Raw genomic sequence first — 27,110 nt, forward strand, 5'->3', positions numbered from 1 at the left:
GCGGCGGCTCAGGCCTAGGCGGAGCGGGAGAGCGCCGGCGGCGTGGGACGCGGTAGGTGAGGGCCCCTGCCCCGCGCGGGAGAGGGTGCGCGGAGGGGGTTGGCGCGGGGGCAGCGCTACCGCCTCCCACGTCGCCTCGTCCCGGCGGGGCACCAGGCAGGGCCAGCCCCGCGGAGAGAAGGGGTCCGCGGCGGTGCCGGCGCCTTGCGGCGGGGCGGACGGGCGCCGCGGTGCCTCTACCCCTGCGGCGAGGCGGCGAACCGCCCGGCGTGTCAGCCGGCAGCCACTCGCTGTGCCCGGTGCCCGGTGGGAGTTCAGGCTGCCCTGCGGCTCCGTGCCTGCGCAGGGCTTGGTGAGCTGCGGGACGGGCTGAGCCGGGACCGGCGACCTGTCAGAAGGGCACAGCCCGGGAGGGTCTGGCTGTGTTGGCGTCAGTATCTGAAATTCAGATGTAATTTCCATGTATTTTCGTTGGTTTCCCATGTATTTCCTTATCCCAGCCCGCTGATCCTGGCAGCCCCAGCGGTCTCTGGGGAACCGTGACATACTGGCGGGGGCGAAGGGAAGCTGAGCATTGATTGCCTCGGCGAAGGCGCTCCTGGGCTAATTTTCAACATCCGTTTAATATCCCCCTGCCACCTTTGTTTTTGTTAATTGCTGGTGCCTGGGAGGTCTCATGTCACAGGAGACTGTTTAAAGCCTCCATGGCGGCTTTGATTAAGCTGTTTAGAGATCGCCAGGCTCATAGGTGTCTCTTGCAGTATCTCTGACTAGGTAAGGGGAAATTTAGCATTGCTGACATCTCAAAGGCAGACTGTCTGGCAAAACATAAAAATTCTTCATGACAGTCCTGCATATCATGAGATTGCAAAAGCACAAAACCAGTTCAGAATAACTCGTCAGTGAAGTTTAAAAGGTGCATTCCAGTCTGAAGTTGTTTAACATCAGTGAGGTAATCTTGATATTACTTTCTGCTAAAGAAGTCAGAGGACGTATGCCTGTTTTCACAAATTGGTTTGGAAACAACTTTGTACAAATAACAGACTTGTGTGTGGTCAGTTTTACAGTTCCTTCTTTTTAATTCCTCTCACAGAGCAATGGGAAGATGTGTATTTGTTCTACACAAACAACAAAAAATTGTATTATCTACATCTGTTGTAAGAGGATTTATTGACTGTGTTTCCTGATTTACTTCCATTTTGACAGTACACACTTTATTATGGCTCTGTACTCCTAAAGTTTTGGTGTCCTTAGTGTTTGAGGTTTCATAACCTACAAGCTAGTTGTAAAGAAATGGTGAGTAAGAAAACTTTATTCTTACAATGAATTTAATTAGTAAGGTTTTGGGGCTGGTTTTATATAATGGCAGCTGCTTAAATGAAGTCAGATTAGTTAGTCTCCCTTTCCCACCTGATTCTTGAAAAGAAAAAAAATACTCCCATGAGGCACTTTCTCTCGTTTATACATAATGTGCAGTGTCTCTCATATTAAGTTAAAGGTGCAGTATCATCATGGTTATGAAAGCTTCAGCAGAAGATGATGATTCAGGATGGGAACTCGGTATGCCTGACAAGACGGAAAAGAGTAATACAAGCTGGATAGATATAACACAGGATTTTGAAGAAGCTTGTAGAGGTGAGTTGTACTGCTTCTGTTCTGAGAAGACTTGGAATCCTTTGGAGGACTCAGCATGGTTCTTTGAAGTGCTTTAATCAATCGTTTGACTCAGGTTCAAGCTCCAGATGAATGGACTACATTGATTCTGTGTTTCCCTGTGTTCAACTTGCTGTGAGGTTGGAAACACCAGAAGAGCCTCACCTTGCTTCCTCTTCCAGATTACATAAATATCTTTAAGTCATGGGGTTTTTTGCCTTAAGAGTTTTTGCACGTTTTTTTTTTTTTTTTTTCCTTCGTAAAGATTTCTTACTGTCTCTTCTGCCAAATGGAAACCTCATTCATCCCTGCAGAATCAACACTCTGTTTTTTTCCTGTACATTTTTTGATCTATAGGGTCCAGTGATTTCTTCATTTAGTTTTTCATCTTTGAAACAAAGCTGAGCTTCTGAGGAGATGCTATGCATCGCAGTCATGGGAAAGCAGTTGCTTCCATTTAAACGGTGCCTTTACTGTTATTAGTGCTAGTTTACCATGACAGCAACTTTATTTTTTCAACTGATAATTTTCCTCTTATGGTGACCTTAGGGAAAAATAAATATAAAACTGCAACTTACTACACACAGTATTACATAATGATAAACACAATTCCTTATGCTGTCAAGCAATTACCGTATATTAGTGATACACTGTTTATATGTCCATTAAATACATCGAAAGGCTTCATTAAAAATAACAAGGAAAAGCAAGCCTTTCAGTAAACTCCCCTGAAAAAAATTAGACATCTGCATAAAGGAGCACAGAAAACTGCTGTCCTGTGTTCCAGGCTATTTGGATGCTACTATTTGGTAATTCAGAAACCCCTTTAGCTGTTGGAGTAACAAATGGAGATGAGGAAGGACTGTGAACAACTGAGGTTTTTTAGCCTTTCGGTCTTGAAAGTGCGTTGCAAGTAAAAGTGAATGAAGGTGGAGTAGAAATGCCTGGTCTGTTTCCCACACCTTGTTCTCTCTTAGTGTAAGACAGTTTGGTGAGTGACAAAACTATCCTGAAAAAGTTGCACTAGAATGATTGTAATTATTTATCCTGTTCTGTTCCTTTGTAGAACTCAAGTTAGGAGAACTGCTTCACGACAAGCTGTAAGTATGCCTGTGGGATAGTTCTGGTTTTTAGACAGGATTAGTGCAAATATGATAATGCTTACTAATAAGCAAGTCATGCAGTATCAACTAAACTTTTTTGAACTTCAAATAAAATAGTTGAAGTATTCAGAATATCGTTTATCATCAGGAATATCTATATGATGTACCTATCTGAATGCTGAACGTTTCTCATGGTGCCAGTACAGCATCACATTTTCAGTTAATCAGTGTACTTCAGGAGTTTATAGCGCATCTTATGATGAGTGCTGTTGACACTACTGAGCCTACTGAACTGTTTTATGTGGACATGCTTTTATTAAAAGTGCAGTACTTTTATAAAAAAAAAAGACATAAAGCTTTTGAATTTGGTTGCCTCAAATGTTACAAACAAGTTTAGGATAAACAATCCATGTGCTTTAACATTTCTCTTAAGTTACATGCTAAAATGGAATCTGAGAGCTTTACAGATTAAGAAAAAATATATTTTAAAAAAAGCATGCTAAAGTCTTGCTGAATTCATTAAGGAGTGATGTGAGATTCAGATATTTTAAACATAAAAGTTGTTTAGCCATGTGAGTCTGTTCACTTGCATGCAGTAAAAAGTGCTTAATTAAGACTGATAGCTGAGCAAACCGAAGCACGTTATCAAATGCAAGCCTGCTTAAAAATGTGTGCGAGGATGTCACCAAGTAGTTAGTAGAATCAAAGCACGTTTTTGAGGTATCATGTTATACAGAAGGGCATTTCAGAGCAGGTATGCTTTTCAGAATTAGAATGTGCCACACGGGATAGCCTTTTTTAGGTAATAAAGGCTTGTGCAGCAGTTCTGATGAGTGTCATGTACCAAAGGTGAGGCACTGTATCCCATCTTCTGCAGGCCAGTCATCATTTCGCATGGTTCTCCTTCAAGCTTTTATGCCCTGACTACAAGTGATCCATTGTCGCATGCTGGAGTTTTGTTTTTTTTTTTTTTCAGTTTTCTTAACATGCCTGTTTTAAACAAAGCTGATATATCCAGTGTATATTATTGTTAGTGTCGTGTATGTTGTCTTTGCTTGTTCACTTAATACCAGTTTATTGTGTTATGTGATCTTTACAAGTGTGCATAGATTTAGTAATGAGATATTTAGCTCAGGAATATTCTTCAGCTTTAAAAGAAGGCTAAGAATTTTCTTTTACTTTTAGGCATCTGTTTTCTTATGTGCTTGTTGAGAGATCCTCAAATTCCTGAAAAGCATGGTTTCTAAAGATCAGTAGTAATGTTTGCATACCTTACCTTATTGTCTGTAATCAGAATACAGTTTGTCGTCATATGTTCTTTTACATTGGTTTGTGAAGACTAAAATAAAATAATTACATTTAGAACATTTTTTTAATTATTGTTCTTAGTTTTGGTCTTTTTGAAGCCATGTCTGCCATTGAAATGATGGACCCAAAGATGGATGCTGGTATGATTGGAAACCAAGTTAACAGAAAAGTTCTTAACTTTGAGCAAGCTATTAAGGTTCGTGGGACTTTCTTATTTTTGCCTACACTGTCTATAAAAGTATGATACAGTTTTGTCAAAGTGGACTACGAGAACTCTATGTAAAATATTGGCCATCTAAGTCATGTGGAATGTATGCGGAATTCCATACACTGGACAAATAAAATGAAAGAGTAGAGTTGCAGCCTTCTTGGTCTTAACCTTGAAGGCAGTAGAACTCTGTAAAAGTATCTGCGGTGTAAAAAGCAGTCTTCAAAGAATGGATCCTGCATATTGCTACTTGTTAGGTCATTATTATTAATACAATATAATGATATTTATCAATATATAATCATATTGGTTTGTAATTTAAGTATTGACAGTTAACTGATTTTACACTTTTATTGGCTACCCCTAAATCAGGAATTTTATTTTAGCTTTCTCTTTGAGTGGTTTTATGTTTGGTCAGCGTTCAACACAATGATGGCAAAGCAAATTTTCTCAGAGTTTGGGGCACATTATGAAGCTGATAAATAAAGCTAGTGGTATACAAATATTCTGAAGCCTTAACCAATTTATAATTTCCTTTTTGACTGTACAAATAATAAGTTGTGTTTTGCCTATACGCTTCCTTAGTCTTTATGTTTTTTTCTTTCTTTGTTTCCTAAGGATGGTACCATTAAAATAAAGGATCTCACTTCACCTGAGCTGGTAGGAATAATGGATACATGTTTTTGTTGTTTGGTAAGCATTTCTCTGCTCTTACTGTTAAATATTTTTGCTTTCAAAACGTAGTCCTTTAGTCCCGTTTAGAAAGAGAAAAAACAGTAGAACTCAAGAAAAAAGAATGAACAAGCAGAAAATACATACTTAGTATTTTAATATCCATTTAGATATTTGCATTGGCTATTATGAGAGGCATAACTTTGATTTTTTTTACTTTTTCTTATAAGAAAGCATTATGGAAGAGAACTGGTAGCATTTTGAGTTTGAGTAATGTAAAAAGGTTTTATAAATTGCATTTTTAAAATGTATTGTATCTGACTGCCTGCTGTATGTTAGTGTTTGACTGTGTTGGAAAGTGAGTGTGCAGTAACCTACAGTACTCTGTTGCTCATTTCTATACAGCCGGTATTGACTGAGCTTACAGGGGCATTTTGAAGAAAGAAAAGAAAATACCAACATCTGTTTAGAAAGCAAATAAGTGAATTATCAGTTACTTGTTAGTTGTTATTTTTTTCAATGTATATGTCTTAACTTTCTCAGTGAATTATGCAGGTTCTTTTCAGATACTCTTTAAAATGACATCAATAAAATTACTTCTGCTTTTAAACAACATTACAAAATAGTTTAGTCCAAAAAGATATGTAAAAGTCACTGTATATTTGATATGGTTGCGATGTAACATAATTTGTGTTCCTGTCCCCTCAAAAAACTGATTTCTTTTTTATTTTAAAAGGATAGTGGTCATATTAGAAATCTGGTTGTACTATGTTTTATGCTATTTCAACATAGAAATAATATTTTAGATTACTGAAGCTTTCCCTGAAGCTTAAATCATCATGAAAGTAGTAGAGAGAGAGGATCATGAGAAGAAGCTGTAAATTGTTGGAGAAAACATGCAGAATATTGCCGAGTTGTTTCATAGCCACTTCTTTCGTTCTGTATTTATCTAGAGGAAGCTTATAAATCTGATGATCTGCTAACTTAATGTCATGACTAAGTCATAGAGATCAGAACTGAACTTTGTGGAAGAGGTTTATCCAACACCAGAATTTGATAATGTTTAGGGTTTAGTAACTTACTGCCTGTGGACAGCCAGTAGATGGACACAGGTTAAAGGTTGAGAGACCTTCTCTTGCCCTTTTTGCTAGATGGAGGGTTGTGATGATAGGGACTTCCTTAATGGCTCATTGAAGCACAGTAAGATGGGAAAAGAATGGAGATACAAAAATGAGGCCTAGGCTGTTATGAGTAAAACATTTTATTTTCTTTTCCCTAGATAACATGGCTAGAGGGACATTCCTTGGCACAGACGGTATTCACTTGCCTTTATATTCATAATCCAGACTTCATAGAAGATCCTGCTATGAAGGCTTTTGCTCTAGGGATCCTAAAAATCTGTGATATTGCCAGAGAAAAGGTTAACAAAGCGGCTGTTTTTGAGGAGGTATGTGTTTCAGTATCTCCTATGGTTAAATAGGTAACATTATATGTAGGCTTCATAACGCAAATAAAACAGTATATTAGATAAATTGATTACTTTTTGATTCAAGGATACTAGGAGCAGCAGTTCATCTTCCTAAAAGTATTACACTTGATCTCTTTAAAATGCAGTTTTCTTCATTTAAGGTATTGCATGCTCTTTTCTGTATTTTGCTTGAGTACTGGAGTCGCATAAATATTATACTGAAATAACAATGTAAGTTGTGTGGCTAACCATTTTAAATCAGTTTTACTTGTGCTTTTTGTCCTGTTTAATCTTTTATTTTTCTGCTTCACATAACTGTGATTGTCTTTTGTCTGACATGGCCATTTAGCAGTGGAATCAAGCATCTGGTTTTCTGTGCTCAGTGCGATTTTTGTTTCTGAGCTTCGACAAGTCACTTACTGTATCTAAAACTGATTAAATAGTACTTTGCATCCATAGTCCTGGCAACATTTTGGTAGAGTGGCACTTGATGAAAATTATAAAGGGCGTACCAGTATTAAGGATTTACGCAGAAAATAATTACTTCAAACTGGATTTGGGCAGAAAAGTCACGTAAACCAGTATTCAGTTGTGCAGAATAAAACCAGACTCTTATACTTGGTGTAGTTAAACAGAAACACCCCAAAACAAACAAACAAAACAAGCCAACAAAACACAACAATAAATCAACCAGAAATCTCCAAAATAAACAGAAAGAAAACCCCAACACCCAACTTGAAAATGTAACTGCTACTATTTATATTTCACTACGTATTGCTTTTTTGATTTTTACTTTTTAGGAAGATTTTCAGTCAATGACTTACGGATTTAAAATGGCCAACAGTGTGACAGATCTTAGAGTTACAGGTATGGTTTGTGTTTGCTTTGCGTACCTATACGTCAGCCTCTGTCTCTTTTGAGCATGTTGGCTACTCAACCAAAAGTAATGAATAGGGAGGAATCTCAGATGTTACTTTTTTATTACTATTATGAAAATTGGTGGCTTGGTAATAGAAGATAGATCAATTTATTTTTTCCTTGAAGAAAAAGTTCAGCTCCTTATTTGTTAAATTCCTGAGGAACAGAAGTGCTTTTAGATGTGCCAGCTAAGTGGCTTGGCATGAGCTCATCCAGGTCTAAGATAGATACAAACCATTGGGAAATGCACTGTTTAGATTCTGCTTCTCTGCCTCACAATTTGTTGTGATCTAAACAGAACAGACGGCTTTTTTTTTTCTCTAAAGCTATGAATACGTATGTTATTTTGTATGTATGTTAGCCCTCTGATGCACTATTTTTGATACATGCTTGAACTTTCCATTGATTTATTTGGAGCAAATTTATTTTGAGAAAGGAAGGCTAAAGGCCTGACAGAACTAAATCTGGCCAAGGACAACAAAAAATGCTTCTTTAGGTACACTGGGGATAAAAGGAAGACCGGGGAGAATGTGGGCCCTGGGAGACCTGGTTATGTGGGACATGGAGAAGGCTGAGGTACTCAACAGCTTTTTTGCCTCATTCTTCACCAGCAAGGGCTCTAGCCGCATTGCCCAAGTTGCAGAAGGCACAAGCAGGGACTGGGAGAATGAAGAACTGCTCACTGTAGCAGAAGAGCAGGTTCAGGACCATCTAAGGAACCTGAAGGTGCACAAGTCCATGGGACCTGATGAGATGCATCTGTGGGTCTGAGGGAACTGGCAGATGAAGTTGCCAAACCACTGTCCATCATATTTGAGAAGTCGTGGTGAGGTCCCCAATGACTGGAAGAGGGGTAACATTACCCTCATTTTTAAAAAGGGAAATGAGTAAGACCTGGGAAACTTCAGGCTGCTCAGTCTCACCTCTGTCTCTGGCAAGGTCATGGAGCAGATTCTCCTGGAAACCATGCTAAGGTACATGGAAAATCAGGAGGTGACAGTCAACACGGCTTCACTAAGGGCAAGTTGTGCCTGACAAATTTGGTGGCCTTCTGTAACACAGTTACAGCATTGGTGCACAAGGGATGACCAACTGATGTAATCTACTTGGAGTTGTGCAAAGCATTTGACACAGTTCCATACAACGTCCTTGTTGCTAAACTGGAAAGACATGGATTTGACAGATGGACCACTCAGTGGATAAGGAATTGCAGTCAGAGTTGTGGTCAATGGCTGAGTGGAGACCAGTGACCAGTGGCATTCCTCAGGGATTGGTATTGGGACCGGCCCTGTTTAACATCTTTGCCGGCAATATGGACAGTGGGATTGAGTGCACCCTCGGCAAGTTCACTGATGACACCAAGCTGCGTGGTGCGGTTGGCACACTGGAGAGAAGGGATGCCATTGAGAGGGATCTTGATAGGCTGGAGAGGTGAGCGTGTGCGAACCTCATTAAGTTCAACTAGGCCAAGTGGAAGGTCCTGCACATGTGTTGGGGCAATCTGAAGTGCAAATACAGGCTGAGCAGAGAATGGATTGTGAGCAGCCCTGAGGAGAAGCACTTGGGATTGCTGCTGGATGAGAAGGTCAACATGGGCTGACAGTGTGTGCTTGCAGCCCAGCAAGCCAACCGCATCCTGGGCTGCATCAAAAGAAGTGTGGCCAGCAGGTTGAGGGAGATGGTTCTCCCCCTCCACTCCACTCTCATGAGACCCCACCTGGAGTACTTTGTCCAGCTCTGGAGTCATCAGCTCCAGAGGAAGGCTGGAGGATGATCAGAGGGCTGGAGCACCTCTCCTGTGAGGACAGGCTGAGAGAGTTGGGGCTGTTCAGCCTGGAGAAGAGGAGGCTTCGGGGAGACCTTACTGTGGCCTTCCAGTACTTAAAGGGGGGCTTTAAGAAATATGAGGAGAAACTTTTAGCAGGGCCTGTAGTGATAGGATGTGGGATAGTGGTTTTAAACTAAAGGAAGGGTAGATTCAGACTAGAAATAAGGAAGAAATTTTTTGTATTGAGGTTGCTAAAGTACTAGAACAGGTTGCCCAGAGAGGTGGTGGATGCTCCATCCCTGGAAACATTCAAGGCCAGTTTGGGTGGGGCTCTGCGCAACCAGATCTAGTTAGAGATGTCCCTGCTCCCTGCAGGGGGTCGGACTAGATGACATTTAAAGGTCCCTTCCAACCCTAACTATTCTATGATTCTAAAATTTGTAAAGACTTAAGCGTTGGATCAGTCAATCTGTATTCTGATTTATCTGTTGTTGCAAGATATTCTCACTGTTCCTCACAAGATTATTTTTTGTCTAGTCTTTGGCTAATGGGTATGTAAAGCACTTCAAAATTTTATTTCCCCTCAAAACCTTTTTTCCCCATGAGTGGTGTAGATGTACCTAGAAGTGCTTCTCAGCTTTTAATTGTACTGTGACTTTTCCAGGTATGCTAAAAGATGTAGAAGATGACATGCAAAGACGAGTAAAGGTATTTTTCAGACTTTTGCCTTGGCAGTTGTACTTCAAGTGTACTTAAGATAGGTTTGGGGGAGGGAGTTGTACTATGAAGAACTCAGCACATTTGTGGTGTTAAATGGTGGAGTTTTTTGAAGAACTACCGTAATGGTTTGTGTAAGATCCTAGTAGTTTGCCTTCTAGCTAAAGACACTGAAGTCTTCACACTTTTCTAAAGTATTTAATAGTTGCTTCACATAGGTGGAATCATGATGTAGAAGGTAACTGTGGGCTGGGGCACAGAAAGTATATGTTTAACTTCTTGCTCTTATGCAAATATACTATGTGATGTTAAAGAAGTCACTAAATCCTCCTTTACTACAGTTTACAATATAAAATGTTGATACAATTTCCTTGCATATTTGCAGAGTGGGCTGAGATACCTCTCATTACTGTAGGAGAGTCTTGGATCATTCAAGTACCTAGGTTATATGTTAAGAGGTTTTGAACTTGAGAACTGATTTTTAGGGTTATTTAACAGATGAATGTTCTGGAGAGGGTAAAGGGGTTTTAGTAGTTGCTTCCCTTTGCAATTTTTCATAAATTATTTGAAATTCCTTTACCTTCTAGAGCACTCGAAGTCGACAAGGAGAAGAGAGAGATCCAGAAGTTGAACTTGAAGTAATTAATTTTTTACTTTTTTATTCTGGATTTCATGGATTAATATAGCATTACTTTAATCCGTAATTACCAGCTTGAGAAGTGTGTTGCTACTACTGTCATATCTGGGCTGCTCTAAACATGGTCCTTAGCAAATCCTAGGTTAGCAGGTAGGCTTTTATGCTCTGAAGGGCCAGAGTTCTGGATCAATCATAGTGGCAGAGTAGCTTCTGCAGTGCTGCCATTCATGCACCTATCTCTCAAGAAAAAGCCATTAGCGAAGTAGGTGGTCTTATCTGTCCTGTGCCTTCTTCCCTCAGTTCCTTCCCAGCAGCTTTTACTGCTGCTGGCAGCCTCACTGTCAAGGCAGAGGGTCGGAAGAGAAGGTGAAAGCAGCATAGCTCCTACTAGAGAAAGTACTAATTGTTGTTGTGGTTGATTTAGAAGGATGTGGGTTTCCTTTTCCAATAGTGTTATTTTCTTCAGAAATTATTTTTAACATAGATACTCAGCAAAAAGGTTAGGAAATTGATTTAATAATTTGTGGTTGTTCACTTAAGCTGAGATCTGAATGGAATTTGCATAGGAGATAGCTGTACAGCCAGTGGTTGTGCTTTACCCAAAGTATCTTGGTGTTTTTTGTGTTAGTGCTCTTTTTAACAACATTACATATTTATTCTGTAAATTCTATACCCTTTTTTCAGAATCATACTAGATAACATATTTTTAAGATAGAGAGCATATTTCAATAAGTCTATAGAAGTTTTTTTTTCATAAGTTTTGGAATTTAATGCATATTGCTTAGTAATTTCCTTTTTTTTAATACAGCATCAACAATGTTTAGCTGTGTTCAGCAGAGTCAAGTTTACCCGGGTACTACTGACTGTTTTAATAGCATTTACCAAAAAAGAGGTACGTTCATTTAGTGTTTCTGTATTCACATTATGATCCTGTGAAATACTTTTTTTTTTTTTTCGTTCTCTAAGGTCAAGCAATTATTCTGTAGTTGTTGCTGCAGGTGAAGGGTTGGATAAGGCCTTACAGTGGCAACCATTCGGTTTTCATTCATTTTATTAAAGAAAACACAAGAAAGGCTAGTAGCTGAAATTATTATGGCCTTGTAGAGAGACAGAATATTCATTGTAGAAAACATAATGAAAAGTATTTATGGGTTTTGGATTACTCTTTTCACACAGATGAGCAAAATATTTCTTTCTCAAGTTCAGTCCCCTTCTGTGGAGTTACCTGACGTTGGGCAGTGTTTTGTCCATCTCTAGAGAATTGTTAGCTTTTCCTGCCACGTGGTACTGAATTAGTGTCTAGATTTCTTTGGTCTGAGAAAAGGAATATAACCACTTTCCATGCAATTTGCCTACTTTTTTGAGTATAAGATTTCCTAATTGTTGAGAGGGGAAGGAACTGCATGTTTTAGGGCAAAGAGGTGGAGTCACGTGGCATGTAAGACAAACCTTTTTTATTTGAAGAGCTTTTTCTTTTCAAGGATAAATACCTGTCTGTTGCTTTTTGTTATTTTCACTTTTATAAAGAAATAAACAAGTTTATTGCTTAAGTGGCATGGAGCCTCTCCCACATATTTTGCTCTTGTAGCAGGCGCATTCTGTACAGTTTAAAATACCTTGATTAAATTGGAAGTTAGCTGCAAGTGTCATTGATAGACATCAGTGTTGAGGAAATAGTGATTTAGTGGTTGAGAACAATTGCATTCTGAGTATAACCATTCATTATATCAGAAATCAAACTGTGACATAGAAGAGATCTACACTGATGTACAAACAAATTCTGTCTGTGTTAACTGATGTGAGTTAATGATCTGTGCAAAATCAGATTATCTGATGTTGCTGAAGTCTGATTACTTAAATTACAAGTTATTTACATTATGAATTATTTTGATTTTAATTAGATCTGCTTAGCTGCTTATTCTTTTAGTAGACTCGTGGATGCTGTAATATGTGAACATATATTATGCAGAGCTGCAGATCTTGTTCAGCTTCCATTAGATTTTTAGGAGTTTTTAAAAATATTTTTTTTCTAAAAGAGGTGAAGTTTCAATTTGAAATCTTAAGTCAAATACTTGAAGTTTCATGAGGGACTGTTAGTCCAGTGTTTTTAAAACAAGATTTTGGATTTTGCAAAGAGCTATTTTAAATGGTATCCACTTTGGTAACAGATTTGGATTCATAGGACATCAGAAAATTCAGCATGTCGGCAGATTATGAATCGAGATTTCTAATGGACATCCCGTATCTTCTAATGTTATGTAGTGATTTCATTTCAGTTGATAGGTTATGTTTTATCTATATTGTCAAAAACTCTGCGTTTTCTAATGACAGGAGATATTTTTCCTCTTTGCAGTTTGGAGTTCTACTGTATTTGACAGAAGAGTTTTGTGAGGGTTTTTGCTACTCCCCTTCTCCCTTCAAAATCGGAAGTAGAAGATATGCCTGTAGTGTATACTGGACTTCCAGTTGTAATTATTGTTAAGGGCTATCTTACACTGCAAAAAAACCAGTATCACATGTATGTACACATATGTAAAATATAAAGAACACTTTCTTGCACAAAAATCTGTTGTTTTTTTTTTTCTGTAACTGGTTGTGTACAAACATTACAGATCCCAATATCATTCTTTTCTCTGATACTAGCGTTAATTCTGTAGTCAAAATATGTTGGTTCATAATGTGAATGACTGTTACTTGCCTTTCAGACAAGTGCAGTTGCAGAGGCTCAGAAACTAATGACTCAGGCAGCTGATTTGCTTTCTGCCATCCACAATTCATTGCATCATGGCATCCAGGCACAGAATGATACCACTAAAGGAGGTATGTATAAAATTTTACCATCTTTTTTCCTTTCTTAAATATGCTGTCTTGATAAACTTTAATGTCTACATGTATTTTTAAAAAAACACTGTTTACTTTAAACTAATAATACCTGTTATATAAACAGTGAAATAATATTAAGATCAAACAATGCAAATCTTTAACAAAGTGATGGTTCTCCTGAAAGCAATACTATCACTTCAAAGCCAGAGATAGCGTGAACTTTTGATTAAATGCTTTGCACTTCTAATCCGTGTATATGCCATTTTAAAACAGAGAACACGACCTCACTGTCTGTACCCGTATATGCTGAGGTGTTGAGGGATGGGTTTCTTTAAATAGTAATAGTGTCTCTGGAAGTTAGCTGTCAGTTTAAATGTTCATTTTGGCTAATTGAATAATTAGTATCATACTTGCAAGTTTGAAGTGAGTTCTGAAAACACAGCTTATATGCAGCTTTTCTCTCTCTCTCTTTCTCTCTCTCCCCCTGCCCCCTTCATTAGATCATCCTATTATGATGGGCTTTGAGCCCCTCGTTAATCAGAGATTGCTGCCACCAACTTTCCCTCGATATGCAAAAATAATTAAAAGGGAAGAAATGGTCAATTATTTTTCCAAACTAATAGACCGAATAAAAACTGTATGTGAAGTAGTCAACTTAACTAATTTGCACTGTATACTGGTAAGCATTAATATTTCTTACTTATAGCCAAACGTAAGATCTTAAAATGTAACTTGCAAAAAATTATTCTGTGTATATATGCTATTGCTCACTGGAGAAAAAATTGAGCTGTATGTGTAAATCTTATGGTGTTTCCCATTGTTGTGTACAGTCTCAAAATTTACTGTCTTTCCCGATACTTAATATTTTTCTTTTTTCAGCAAAGACCTTTTCTCCTCTCAAACCTTTAATTTTTTCCCATAATCTGTTAAATAATTATGCATGTTAGGGGTGGAGCACAAGCAAGTTAATTCCTTGCAACTTTTTCTTTGGTTGAAGAGCTGCATCTGCAGTAGCAGAACATAATTCCTTGCTGTATTCCTGATTGTTTTTGTATTCAGTAAGCAATATTCTGCATATGTCCCTGTAACACAAGAGAGCACTTTTAAAACATATTTGTTTAAGCATGTAATTCCCTGAATTGGCATAAGGTTTAAGCACCTGCTTATGTTCTTTCCTAAATAAGTGGTGTTATTCTAAGTGATGTTATTCTCAGTTGCTGCCTGCATTTATTAGAAGATGCTGAAATGCTTGAAATACTTTTTTCCATATACGCTGGCCTGATTTCGTTTGGGACAGGGTCAATTTTCTAATAAGTTGCTGCGCGCTTCAGGAGGTGCAGGATCTTAAGTCAGTGTAAGAGTTTTGATAAGACCTGTTGTTTACAGTTGTCACTACATAATGTTTATATGTTGCTGGGATAGAGTTAATTTGCCATGCAGCAGCTGCTGGCGTGAGAAAAACAGTCATGTTTTGGATTCTGGTTAGGGGAACTTTAGTTTCCCATGCTTCATAAGCAAGCAGGTGTACTTAGGTTGGCAGGAACGGAGACGGGACAGCAGACCCCAATTGTCCATCAGAATTATTCCACGCCATGAAGTTCACGCGCTATATATAAGCGAGGAGATTGCTGGAGTCTGCTGTTTTGGCCCGCTGCCGAGTGTCCGCTGGCCCTCGGGGTCCTGCTCGCCCTCCGGGCTTCCTCTGCCCATCTTCCCGTGTTCCCGGGGGTTTTTGTGCGTTCGCGATGATCGTGGCGACTTCGGGACTTGCCGTGCTCGCGGTGGCCGCCACCTGCCGTCCCCTGCCGGGAGTGCGCATCCTCCTGCCTCTGCTCGGGCTGACTTGGTGTAGATACCGTTATTAGCATTCGTAGCTGTAGTTTTAGTTTTTGTTCTTTTGTTAAACGTGTTTTTCATTTCAGCCCACGAGCTTTCCTTTCCTTTACGATTCCTCTTTGTAGTGTGGAGGGGATTGGATGAGAGAGCATCATTCAGCTGCCAATAAAAGTATTAGACAACCACACACGCATTCACTGACAGAGGAAAGAACCACAGTTAAATCAGCTCGAAGATTAAGCAGATCTTTTGTCTTCCTATTTCGTGTTAAATAAGTTAATTAAAACAATATTTCAGTGAGGCATCTGGTACCAATTAAACATTGCAGTTTTGTTACGTACCTGGTTCAGTTATGTTGTGTTCTTCACAGTTTCACAGTATCTTTTTTTCTATACTGTCATTCTTCTAACTGTTGCATCTGAAGAAGAAAATCCAGCAACCTTCTGTACTGTTAAATAACACGGGATTGTAGAAAAACAATACATTTTAGCTTCATCATATGTTCTGTTTTGCTGAAATTATTCATGCTTACTTTCTTACAATTTGTATAAGCTATGCTGTGCATATATGTCTGTGTGCTTGTGTATACAAAATACAGGTGTATTTACACAATTGCAAAGGCATATTTGTGTATAAAATTATAAATATATGTGAGTATATGTATAAAAATTGGCATATTAACCTGAATTGTCTTTTTTTTTTTTTTTTTTTTCCTAAATATAAATCAGGATTTTTTTTGTGAGTTTAGTGAACAATCACCATGTGTTCTTTCAAGATCCCTGTTACAGGCAAGTCCTAGTCTATGTCTTTGGGTGAAATACTTCTGCATTTGTTGTAAATATGGATTCGTCTTCTTGTTTCCAATATTTACATTATTTACATATCACTTAGTAATGCACAAGTGGTAAATCCACAAGTGGTAAAAATATTTCTGGAGATACTTAAGTATTAGATACATGGAGGCTTACATTCTTATCTAATTTTTATGAACACTTTTAAATACTGTTGTTTATATTATGTTAGTACATGCTAATAAAAAAACAAAGTGTTAAGATTTTTTTTCTCTGTGGTAAAGCTGGGCCTGTACATGCATTTTTATGCTGTCTTCCTTATGTATCTCAGTTTGGGGCTGGTGTACTTAGCTGAACCATTTCAATTCTTAAAGCAATCTTACAAGTTTCTGATACAATATAGATACTGTAAGAGCTTTCTATTAGTAATTTCTAAAGCATTAATTTTAACTTAAAACATGTTTCTAAAAACACATTTTCACTTTCAGACAACTTTTCTGGTAGATAACAAGAAAGTGTTTGGCACTCATCTCATGCAAGACATGGTAAAAGATGCTTTAAGATCTTTTGTCAGTCCTCCAGTACTTTCTCCAAAGTAAGTGGATCTTGAGTTTACTTGCATGTGCTTACATGTCTGATGAAAAAATATTTCTGCTTACAAAAGCAAAGACAGATGTCTAAATAACACATATCTTTTGTATTTACTAGTGCTTTTATATGAAGGAGTCAGTTGCTGTTACTGTACTCATGTTTCTTTTTAAATTTTATGCTACGTGGACGGGTGACATTCATAAACATATATATGTACGTGGATATTTCCCTTTTAGGTGTTGTCTTTATAATAATCACCAGGCAAAGGACTACATTGATTCCTTTGTGACACATTGTGTTCGGGTAAGCATTCATTTCAGTTACAGCATGTTTATATGTATACGAGCACTTTCAAGAGCTGCTTGCATTTGAAAATGAGAACAGTTTTTTTACACACCTGACATGAAGGCAAAATTGCAGCAGTTGGCCATCTTAAAATGATAACATTTTTTTTTAAAAGCTGGTAAATTATTACTGTTTGTTTCCTGTATTATGCTTCCAGATTTTTCACTTTACTTGAAATTTGCACCTACTACCTCTTCACATGGTAGTTTCATGTCACAAAACAAATGCATAGCACTAGTAAAACCAAAATTATTTTAACGTTCTCTCCAGTTTAAAAATTTTAAAGATTGTTTTAAAAGATTCAGTTATTGAATGCAGCACAATGAAAATCTAAGAAACTCATAGAATCATTTAGGGTTGGAAGAGACCCTTAAGATTGAGTCCAGCCATTAACCAAACGCTGCCAAGTCCACCACTAAACTGTGTCCCTAAGCACCACATCTACACGTCTTTTAAATACCTCCAGGGATCCTGACTCCCACCGTTTCCCTGGCCAGCCTGTTCCAATGCTTGACAACCCTTTCAGTGAAGAAATTTTCACTAACATCCAGTCTAAACCTCCCCTGCTGCAATTTATCCTATCACTTGTTAGTTGAGAGAAGAGACTGACACCCACCTCAGTACAGCCTCCTTTCAGGTGACTGTGAAGAGCTATAAGGTCCCCCCTCAGCCTTCTTTTCTCCAGGCTAAACCACTCCAGTTCTCTCGGCTGCTCCTCATAAGACTTGTCTTCCAGACTCCTCACCAGCTCCGTTGCTTTTCTTTAGACACGCTGCAGCACCTCGATGTCTTTCTTGTACTGAGGGGCCCAAAACTGCACACAGTGTTCAAGGTGTAGCCTCACCAGTGCTGAGTACAGGGGAACAATCACTACCCTACTCCTGCTGGCCACAGTGATACAAGCCAGGATGCTATTGGCTGCCTTGGCCTCCTGGGTGCGTGGATTTTGGCATAAGAAATATATCTCTTACCCTAAGCATTCTGTTCTGCTCAGATTCCTAAAGGATGCTCACTCAATGTCGTGTTGCTTTACATACAAATGGGTTCTTGCATCGCTCCACAGAGCCTGCTAACTTCCACTCTGAAGGGAGCCTTAAGGAATCCAGCTCCTAGTACAGATGTATAAAACAGGTGCCTGAATAGACATCATAGTATTTCTCCTGTAGTTTTGAAGTTGTGTTGAAAAATGAAACCTACACTTTGTTTCTTTTAGCCATTCTGCAGTCTGATTCAAATCCACGGACACAACAGAGCTCGTCAGAGAGATAAACTGGGTCACATTCTTGAGGAATTTGCCACCCTCCAGGATGAGGTAATGTCCTAGGTGGCAGGCCAGCAAACTTTTCTTTCGAGTTTTATTCCTACCAGAGCGGAGCATCTGGCATTAGATTCCTGATAAATGAAGCAGCTCCTCTGTCCTAAAATCTTTAGGATGAGGATTCCTAAAATGCAGCCCAGGAGGTCTGTAGGATGCATCCAAAGACTTTGTTAGATAGAGTGAATAAAAAGGTATTGCGTATTTTAAGATTAACTTTGTTCAGTAAGCAGACTTCAGGGAAACCTGCTCTGGTGTCTGTAATTTAATGGTAATCCCACTGCTTGTACTCTCTATCCTGCTTGTGACTGTCAGTCTACATGATGTAACCAGGCAGAGATGGGTGAACCATGTTTACAAGACACTTCTGAAAATTCAGCCTTCTAGCTATGTAAGATGTAAATTGCAAAATTTTATCATGGTTTTCAAAAATATATATAAATTAAATAATAACTCTTAAAAATATGTTGTTCCAACTGATTTTGAACATTTCTCAAGAATGGGCATTGAAAGATGACAGGGAAAGGTATGTTTTCCCTTTCTGAAAATGTATTTCTTCAGCAGTGTGAGGCATGAAATAACAAAGTATTTCCAAGATGTACATGCTAAGGAGAACGTTCAAGGAGCTTGGAGTTGAGGAGGAGATTTTCTGTGCTCCAGTTTCTCCTAGGATGGTTTGGTTGAGAGTTTGTTGCAGTACTGCTGTTGAGACACACTGTTTTTTCACTTTGTGACAGGTCACATGGATTGATTTGTTGAGGACTTGATAATATTCCAACTATGAGAGACTTCATGTCTTCCATACAATTACTTTTAAGACTGAGTTGATCTTAGCAATATTTTAGTTCCTCTGGTGGGCAACAGTGTATTTCTTGTATGTTAAGCTTAAAATTTAATTTTTCAATGCAGCTTTTTTTTTTTTTTTTGCCAAAAAAGCAATTATTGCCAATGTAACAAAGTGAATAACAGCTTATAGTGGGTTCTGAGTTTCAGAGCTCACGTGACTGCTAACAATCTATATAAAAATACTTTTTAAATTAAAAAAAAAAAGTTATTTTGGTATTACTGTAGAGAGTATTTTTTCTGATGTGCAGCAGAATTTGCTTATAGTTATGTGAATAACTTTCCAGTTTTCTGATGGTTCTAGCCTATAGAGGTGGCAGTATCTGTCAAAACATATTTCTGTCGTTTAATCTGGAGCATAGCTTTATTGACCCAATTTGTATTCAGATTTTGTTAAGATTTTGTTTCTGGTAGAACTTGGATGTTATTTCAGTCAAAAGTTCTTCCTCCCCTGTCTGTGACTTTGCTCTCTTTTTCAATAGGCAGAGAAAGTAGATGCAGCGCTTCACAGTATGTTACTGAAGCAGGAACCGCAAAGGCAACATTTGGCTTGCTTGGGCACCTGGGTCTTATATCATAACCTTCGTATTATGATACAGTATCTTCTGAGTGGCTTTGAGTTGGAACTTTACAGTATGCATGAATATTACTACGTATATTGGTAAGAGAATGCTCTATCGACAGCTGTTGGGGGAGGAATGCTCCCACAGAGCTATAATTGCAAATATTTAAAGGAGGGACTTCAACTATGATTTTTTTTTTAATCTCAAGCTTGTTCAACATAGTATTTAGTTTACCTATTCATAAAATTCCAAGTGGAGAAAAAAAAATCTGTTGGTCTCTTTTCTAGACTTACTAAATAGTGTACTTTTTTTCTGAAATGGTAATTCACACTCTAGTTAGCTTTTAAAATTGTGACTGTAATCTGAACGTTGACTAGGTAAAAAAAAAACTTCTTATTCTGTAAGTGTATTTGAAGAGATGTCTGCCTTTAGTGAAAAAGATTGCACTGTCTGGAGTCAAAATATGTTTTATTTTTCCACTTCAGTTCAAATTAAATTATTTTTCATTATTTTAGATGGTTTATTTTTTATTCAACATTAAAAATTTGATGTTGAGCCTTCCTATGTTAAAGTGCTTCTGTACTTTTGTCCATTTTGGTTTGGTTTTGTGTTGGTTTTTTTTTTTTTTTTTTTCCTGTGAAGCTACCAATAAACTCTTACTAGGTAAGCTGTAAACCTTCATTCTGACTGATTAGACCAGTTCAGATGACTTGAACTTCAGTGCATCTCATTTATGTTTCTGTGCTGTTTCAGTAGTGGATTAAGCATTAAGTGAGAAAATTAATAATCCAGATAGTTACCAGAAGATGGCAGTATTCTTTAAGTAATACCTCAGTAAGTAATACCAAGTTTTCTGTAGGACGGTATTTTTTACCTGCCCATATTTCCCCCCACCATTTTTATAAATTCACTTTTAATTGGAACTGTTACATCAACTACTTTGTGTCCTTACTGTAAGTGAAGAACAGAAAAGACAAAATTTCTGAGGGGAAATGTGAAAATGAAACTCATAATTATTTCTCAGTAATTTTTCTTTTGACATATGACTTCTTATGAAGTATTATTTCTTCTTCATATCCTCCAGGTCTGTAATTTCTCCTCTTTCTTCCTTATTCCTTTTGATTTGAATTAAGTCTAGAGGTCTATTGTACCTGCTTCTGCTTACTGAGAAATTGTTCTTAAAGAATTCTTAAAGATTTCTATTAAAGAATAGCACATGGATCTCATGTTCCTGTGAGCTTGGCCCTTCTATTTAATAATTTTTGGCTTTTTAACACTTAAGACAAATTGGCATTAACTTTTTTTCTCAAAACAGTAATTCCTAAGAAAAGTAGTAAAGGTATTAACAAAATATTAAAAAAAAGGTTAATTTGCTGGGGGGAAGGAAGAATTACAGAAAAAAAAAAAGGATCTTATATGGGTTTTGAAATAATAAGAAGCTTAGACTTCACTAAGTAAATGTATAAGAAACTTGCATACCTTGAGCTGCCTATGTTTGAATCTGTACAGTCTTTTTTAAAAAAAAATCCAAAACAGGAACACAGACTAACCTGTGATTTCAGCCTTGTGAAACAAAGAATTTTAACTGCCTTGAAAGTTGTTATTTCCTATTAGTTCTTTGAGTAAACAACTTGGCATTCAGCGAGGATGTGTGCATTAAAAATAAGTTTTGCACTGTAGTATTTAACAGCTACATACCATTTTTACTGTAGGTATCTATCGGAGTTCCTCTATGCCTGGTTGATGTCAACACTGAGCCGCGCTGACAGCTCTCAAATGGCAGAGGAGAGAATAATGGAGGAACAACAGAAAGGCCGTAGTAGTAAGAAAACAAAGAAAAAGAAAAAAGGTATCTAGGTGTATAGTGTAACTCAGACTTTTTTCTTCCCTTGATGCAGCCATGTAGAATTAAAATCCAAAATTTATTGAGTCAACACTGATGTGGGTAGGAAGAATGTCCTGAAGATTATAAACACTGAATGTAAAACTTCTAACTAAAAAAAAAAATCAGTCACGAAATATAATTGAGAATTATATCACTATCTGAAACTTTGAAAGAACTGTTTTGATCTGAGATTAGTATGTGTACTTACATTTTTATGTGAAATTTGCAGTTCGCCCTCTCAGCAGAGAGATCACCATGAGTCAAGCATACCAAAATATGTGTGCTGGGATGTACAAGGTAATTTATTTGTGCTTGCTGAACAACGACTTCAATTTTTTTTTGTGGTAGGAATCAAGCATACCTTGCATGCCACCTTTGTTTTTAGTAGGACTCAAAATTAAGTTCAGGTTTATAACATGATATGGTAAATTCTCTGCTGTTTTTCTGTCCTCCCAGTTATAACTGAATCATAACTTTCATTTTACTCACAGCAGAATATGACGTAGAGCTAACAAGTTTTCACTATATTTATCCTTTCCTTTTTAGACAATGATTGCATTTGACATGGATGGCAAAGTAAGAAAACCTAAGTTTGAACTGGATAGTGAACAAGTTCGGTATGAGCACAGGTTTGCTCCATTCAACAGTGTTATCACACCACCCCCAGTGCACTACTTGCAGTTTAAAGTGAGTGATCTTGAAACATGATGCCACTCAGTGCTTTTATAAAAGTCATTTGCCCACCTGCTTTACACGTTGTTGTTGTAAAAAGAGCCTTTAAGTTCATATTGAAGCATAAGTCGAAATGGCAAGGAGTTGTAGTTTAGTTGTTTAGTCCTTAGTTGTGTGCAAGGACAATATATTGTTTTGAATATATTGTTTTGAATTCTCACCAAAATTAGACTCTTAGGCATTTAAAAATCAGGCTGATGTGGTTTATGAGATGCTGGTTTGCTTGAAAATAAAATCTCTTTGAAGTCTATTGACAGACGTTCTGGCTGTGGTTTATATAGCAACATGTTTTTATTACTGCAGCAAGCAAAGAGGAAAAAGAAACAGAAGTAATTTTGACTGTTAAATCACAGAAGTGTTCGTTGGGAGGGACCTGAGGCTTGTCTTGTCCTGTCTCCTCCCTGAAGTAGCATTATGTATCACATGGCTTCCTCCTTGTCATTGACGTTTTTTTTTAATTCCTAGTAATAGTAAAAAAAATTGAGAGTATCAAAATTATATTTAGAAGTTTTGAACAGTTTCTGTGTATCACTTGCTGTAAACTTGATTTAAGGAAACAAAATCATATACTTTTCTTTCTCCTGCTTTTTTCTGTAATTTCACACCCTGCTGCATGGCACTATTAGAGCAAATGAATGTCACATTGTTCAGGAAATTAATTGTTTTCTAAAGAGTATGAGAAGTTAATTGCATTTTGTGGCACTATAAAATAATAATTAGGCAATGTATTGCGACTTGGTATTTGACATTTTAAATAAATGTTTTCAACTTCAGTATTCTTAAAATATTATTTAGTTGACATAACTTTTTTTTCTTGAATGTAGTAATTTGTTTTCATTAAAGGTGATAAAAATACAATTTGGTGGCAACTGATCTTAATACATATTTATGTATTTCTGTAACACACTAGGAAATGTCTGATTTAAATAAGTACAGCCCACCTCCTCAGTCATCGGATCTCTACATGGCGGCTAGCAAACACTTCCAGCAAGCTAAAATGATTCTTGAGAATATTCCTAATCCAGACTATGAGGTAAAACTGAAATACTATAAAAGGAGTACTTGCGCATAATAGAATATGTGTTTGTTTTCAGCTGGATCTGCTTGAGATCCAAAGTGTAGTTTGTCAAAATGCTGAGGAAAGCAGAGTGCCTTGATTAAGGAGTAGACAGAGGAGGGAGGTGGCACCTTACACAGCGGTTTGTTTCAGTAGATCAGATAGTGAGCACAATCCTGATTACATTGTTCCCAAAACCTCTCCTGGCTGTGTATCTTAGATGCTAGGTAGCAACTTAGTACCTTCTTGCACGCTGCCTTCCGGTGCCATTCTAAAATCGTGTGAGTTTTAACAAGAAGGTGACATGGGCCTGTCTCGCTTACCTGGAACCCGGTAATTCACACGTACTCCTGAGAGGTGGGAAAAATAGGTTTGTGTCATCAGGCTAAAAAGAGGATTGAGTCTGGCACTTGTTTCCTGGAACAGTTTTTTCAGCACTGGGCTGTAAACACAGGTAGGAATTCCTCCATCTTTATCCCTAGCCTAAAAGTCTGTGACTGTATTTTGGAGCAAGGAGGATGCTTAGTCTGTTGCATCTGAGCAGGTTAAGAACAGTTATGGCATATGGTTCTCCTGGGAATTTAGGAATCCGTGCCTGTTCTCTGGATCCTGGTGGTACTTACACATGAGCTATCTGATCACGGCTGACAGGGTAGTTAAAGGTAGTTTGAGTGTGCCCAGACCACTTCCATGCAAAATGCCACCAGCTTGATACTTTAGTTTTCCCATCGTGTTTGGATCACAGTGTTGAGAGTAGATGCCTAGAGTCTGTCTAAATATTTATTTGGATGAGTGACTCAGAACTTGCCATAGTTTGCATGGAGAGCAGTGGTTTCTATGGTGTGTTGAATAAATAAGTGACTCATAATAAATAGTCTTTCATTAAATTTCTTCAATCCAGTTGTTATACTTCAAAGCAAATCCAAAATGCCCTTATCTCTGTTTAACTGATACTGTAAGATGACTGCTGTATTGTTAGAGTAGGTAAACATTTGAGTATTATCTTTGAAATAATATTGAGGTCATATGCTTTCACTTGAACACGTTGTGCTGTTTTGTGTTTAGGTCAATCGAATCCTAAAAGTTGCTAAACCCAATATTGTGGTCATGAAGCTGCTGGCAGGAGGCCACAAAAAAGACTCTAAGGTAAGAAAATACCGGTTTAATTGAATGTGAAATATAGTATTCTATGCAATGCTACCACAGATCTGTTCCAGCTGAACAAGCAGATTGAGGCCATACTTACTGTAACTCTTAAAAGAACTGGGAAAGCAACTTAATCCATTTTTCTGCTGGAAATAGTTTGTTGTATTATTTAAATAACCTTTAAAGGTCCCTTCCAACACAAACCAGTCTATGATTCTATGAAATACAGAAAGGTCTCATTCCTAAATGTTTTGGAAAAATAATTGGGAATGTGGGATGACATCTACAAATATAGGTATTCTTGAAGAGCAGGAAGAAGTAATCGGTAGCAGTGTATCGGCACTCTGTGTGAACATGATCAGGAGAGTGCTGTCAGGATTAGCGGGTGCTACGTGGTTCAGAGGGAGGAGAGGGCTTTCAGACTTCCTGGAGAAGGCTAGGCACAGAATGAAGAAGCACACTGAAGGGGCACAGCAACACTCTACAGCTTTGGGCCCATCACTACTGGAGAGTGACTGGCATATCCAGAACTGGGTTCTAATATTTTTCAGGTATTAATTTAAAGAGCTAGGATTACTTTTTTTCCAATCTTTTGCTGTTTAAAACTTTTTCTTATATCTGTAGGGTATCCCTCATTTTGAGTGTTAAATTCAGCAGTGATGCTGTGTAATGTTTTAAATCTTTTCTTTCTAGGTTCCTCCAGAATTTGACTTCTCCCCTCATAAATATTTTCCAGTTGTGAAGCTTGTTTGAAAGACGAGATAATTGTTAGGATACTTGAAGCATCATCTGTGTATCAGATACCAGCTGTAGGATGGAATATCTAGTGCTATAACCAGACTGAAAGGCATCACCAGGATAAAAGTACTGTAATGTGGAATATCTGTAGTCTGCCACCTTTACGTGATCTGAATGACAACTGCTGTTTTAAAGTGGTTTGTATAAAGTTTTACAGGTGAAGCTGATTTTAGTCAACTGTATAATTGAAGAATGTTGTACTGTAATTGATTTTATTACAGATATAATCATAAATAATTTTTAGGAATGAAATCTGACAGAAAATGGTGGGTTAGGGATTTAATAACATTTAGGACTGAATAAAAATAATGCAGTAGAGTCTCATGTCTAATAGGCAGAGCTGAGCTACTGAAATTCTGCTTTGAACAAAGCCACGTGGAGAGATTGTGAGTTTCCGTGTTTTTGCTTAAATTGCATCAAATTTGCTCACTTTGTAAGCAGAATGACTGGGTTCTTCTCCTGCCAAGTCCTGCAAGCTAAAACAATCTTAATAGAAGTTAAGACCAGATGAAAACTAGTCATTTAGCTCCTACTGCACTGAATTTGGTGATTTTTGGTTTACTCAAGCCAGTTGCCTGGAAGGTATTTTGTCTCAAATGTAGAAGTCCTTGAAGACAGTGATAAATGGAGTAAGTTACTCCTAGTTGCAGTTTGTTCCTTCGTCTTTGTTCTTCATGATCCTGGAGAATCCACCGAGCCAACACTGAATAGTCACACAGGAATACAAGACATGAGGAATGTGTTTTAACTACTCTGCAACTTTATTTCAATCCTGTTGTTACTTTGCCATTGCAAAGCAGGGACTGCTAATTTGTTCCATTGCTCAGTCAACTCCTACATGACCTTCATTCTCTTGTTTTGATGCAATGATGCTGCTGGATCCTACTGCCTTCTGTAATGGTTGGTAGAGGTAGAAGTCCCAAACAGGAGGACCCCCAAACCTACTCTTTCCTTCCTGGAAGAGTTCTTCCTCCTGTGCTGTCAGATGTGAAATGATTAATTGAGGTAAGCTGTTATGTTGAGGAATCTTCTGCTACAAGAAGAAAAAAGAAAAATAAAAAAGCTGACTTGCTCTTTCATAAACCATACTGCCAAGTCTTACATAGGCTATAAAAACAAATCCTCCAGGTTTGACTGTGTTGGACATTTTGGTGAAAAATAGCTTCCACCATAGTGATGAGCTTGTAATTTCCTCTCGACCACGCAAGACATTTGTTTGTGTTTCTGTATGTTTATAGTTGTACTATGGAGTAATACCACTTCAGCTCCGTCACCTGAGCAGCAGCACTGCTGAGCTAGAGCAGGAAAACAATAAAGAAACTCTGAAGTGGAGCACGCACTTGTCTGCCACCAACTTTGCAGCTTTTGAAATAAGCAGGAGTACTGCCCTGAAGACATGCTTTTCCTAGTTTTTCTGCTAAGGAAGTTGCATACTGTTTTACATGTTTGCTTATCATGATTAGTATACTTGAATGCTTCTGTATTGTTGCCAAAGGAGTGAAAATCCTGGAAAATGTAGCTGTAAAGACGGCAAACTGGTTTTAGTGCAGGGCACTGAGAATACATCTGGCTTCTGCATCCTCCTTGTAAACAATCACAAAAATTTTTCCTGTCTTAAAAATCTTGAACTACATGACAGCAGTTCAGGTCTTTGGTATTTCTTGAAAGGAAGCAGCAAATAAAAGAGAAACCAAGTTCCATATCATTTACAGAACTAAGAAACCAGGAATAATCATCTTTCCCATTTTCAATAACATTAGAAGTGGATGAACTGTACAGAATAAGGTGAATACACAGTAGAGAAGATGATTACTTTTATTTTAAAATGTTTATCCAAAATGGATCAGACTTAGTTTTTAAAAAAACATCAAGGACAAGTGTTAATTTAACCCCAAGATGATTACAGCTGCATGACGCAGGGAAAGCTTCTTTG

The 27,110-nt window shown here is 37.8% G+C and overlaps 1 protein-coding gene across 4 annotated transcripts; it reads left to right on the forward strand.

Moving 5' to 3' along the window:
- On the forward strand, positions 1 to 27,084 carry NAA35 (N-alpha-acetyltransferase 35, NatC auxiliary subunit). 4 transcript variants are annotated; one of them, XM_086770788.1, is made up of 23 exons: positions 1 to 56; positions 1,493 to 1,635; positions 2,720 to 2,753; positions 4,146 to 4,260; positions 4,891 to 4,965; positions 6,224 to 6,391; positions 7,213 to 7,279; positions 9,763 to 9,806; positions 10,403 to 10,453; positions 11,261 to 11,344; positions 13,158 to 13,272; positions 13,776 to 13,954; positions 15,840 to 15,899; positions 16,391 to 16,497; positions 16,730 to 16,796; positions 18,052 to 18,150; positions 19,479 to 19,657; positions 21,272 to 21,408; positions 21,674 to 21,741; positions 21,991 to 22,131; positions 23,087 to 23,209; positions 24,299 to 24,379; positions 25,073 to 27,084. In XM_086770788.1, the coding sequence occupies exons 2-23, from the start codon at positions 1,512 to 1,514 to the stop codon at positions 25,130 to 25,132; spliced, it is 2,178 nt and encodes a 725-aa protein (XP_086626914.1). In that variant the 5' UTR covers positions 1 to 56; positions 1,493 to 1,511; the 3' UTR covers positions 25,133 to 27,084. The 4 variants fall into 4 exon arrangements, with proteins under 4 accessions (XP_086626914.1, XP_086626913.1, XP_086626915.1 ...); XM_086770787.1 differs by having other exon boundaries at positions 11 to 56; positions 1,477 to 1,635; XM_086770789.1 differs by lacking the exon at positions 1 to 56 and adding an exon at positions 487 to 1,157.
- The last annotated feature ends 26 nt before the right edge of the window (positions 27,085 to 27,110 follow it).

The sequence above is a fragment of the Chlamydotis macqueenii genome, chromosome Z, assembly GCF_036417535.1.
Source record: "Chlamydotis macqueenii isolate bChlMac1 chromosome Z, bChlMac1.mat, whole genome shotgun sequence".
NCBI classification, from domain to species: Eukaryota; Metazoa; Chordata; class Aves; order Otidiformes; family Otididae; genus Chlamydotis; species Chlamydotis macqueenii.

Bases quoted from the DNA above. Each gene is read 5' to 3' on its own strand.
- NAA35 (XM_086770788.1), top strand. From the start codon at position 1,512: ATGGTTATGAAAGCTTCAGCAGAAGATGATGATTCAGGATGGGAACTC. The intron at 4,966-6,223 runs GTAAGCATTTCT...TCTTTTCCCTAG, and splicing joins ATACATGTTTTTGTTGTTTG to ATAACATGGCTAGAGGGACA. The intron at 18,151-19,478 runs GTAATGTCCTAG...CTTTTTCAATAG, and splicing joins TTGCCACCCTCCAGGATGAG to GCAGAGAAAGTAGATGCAGC.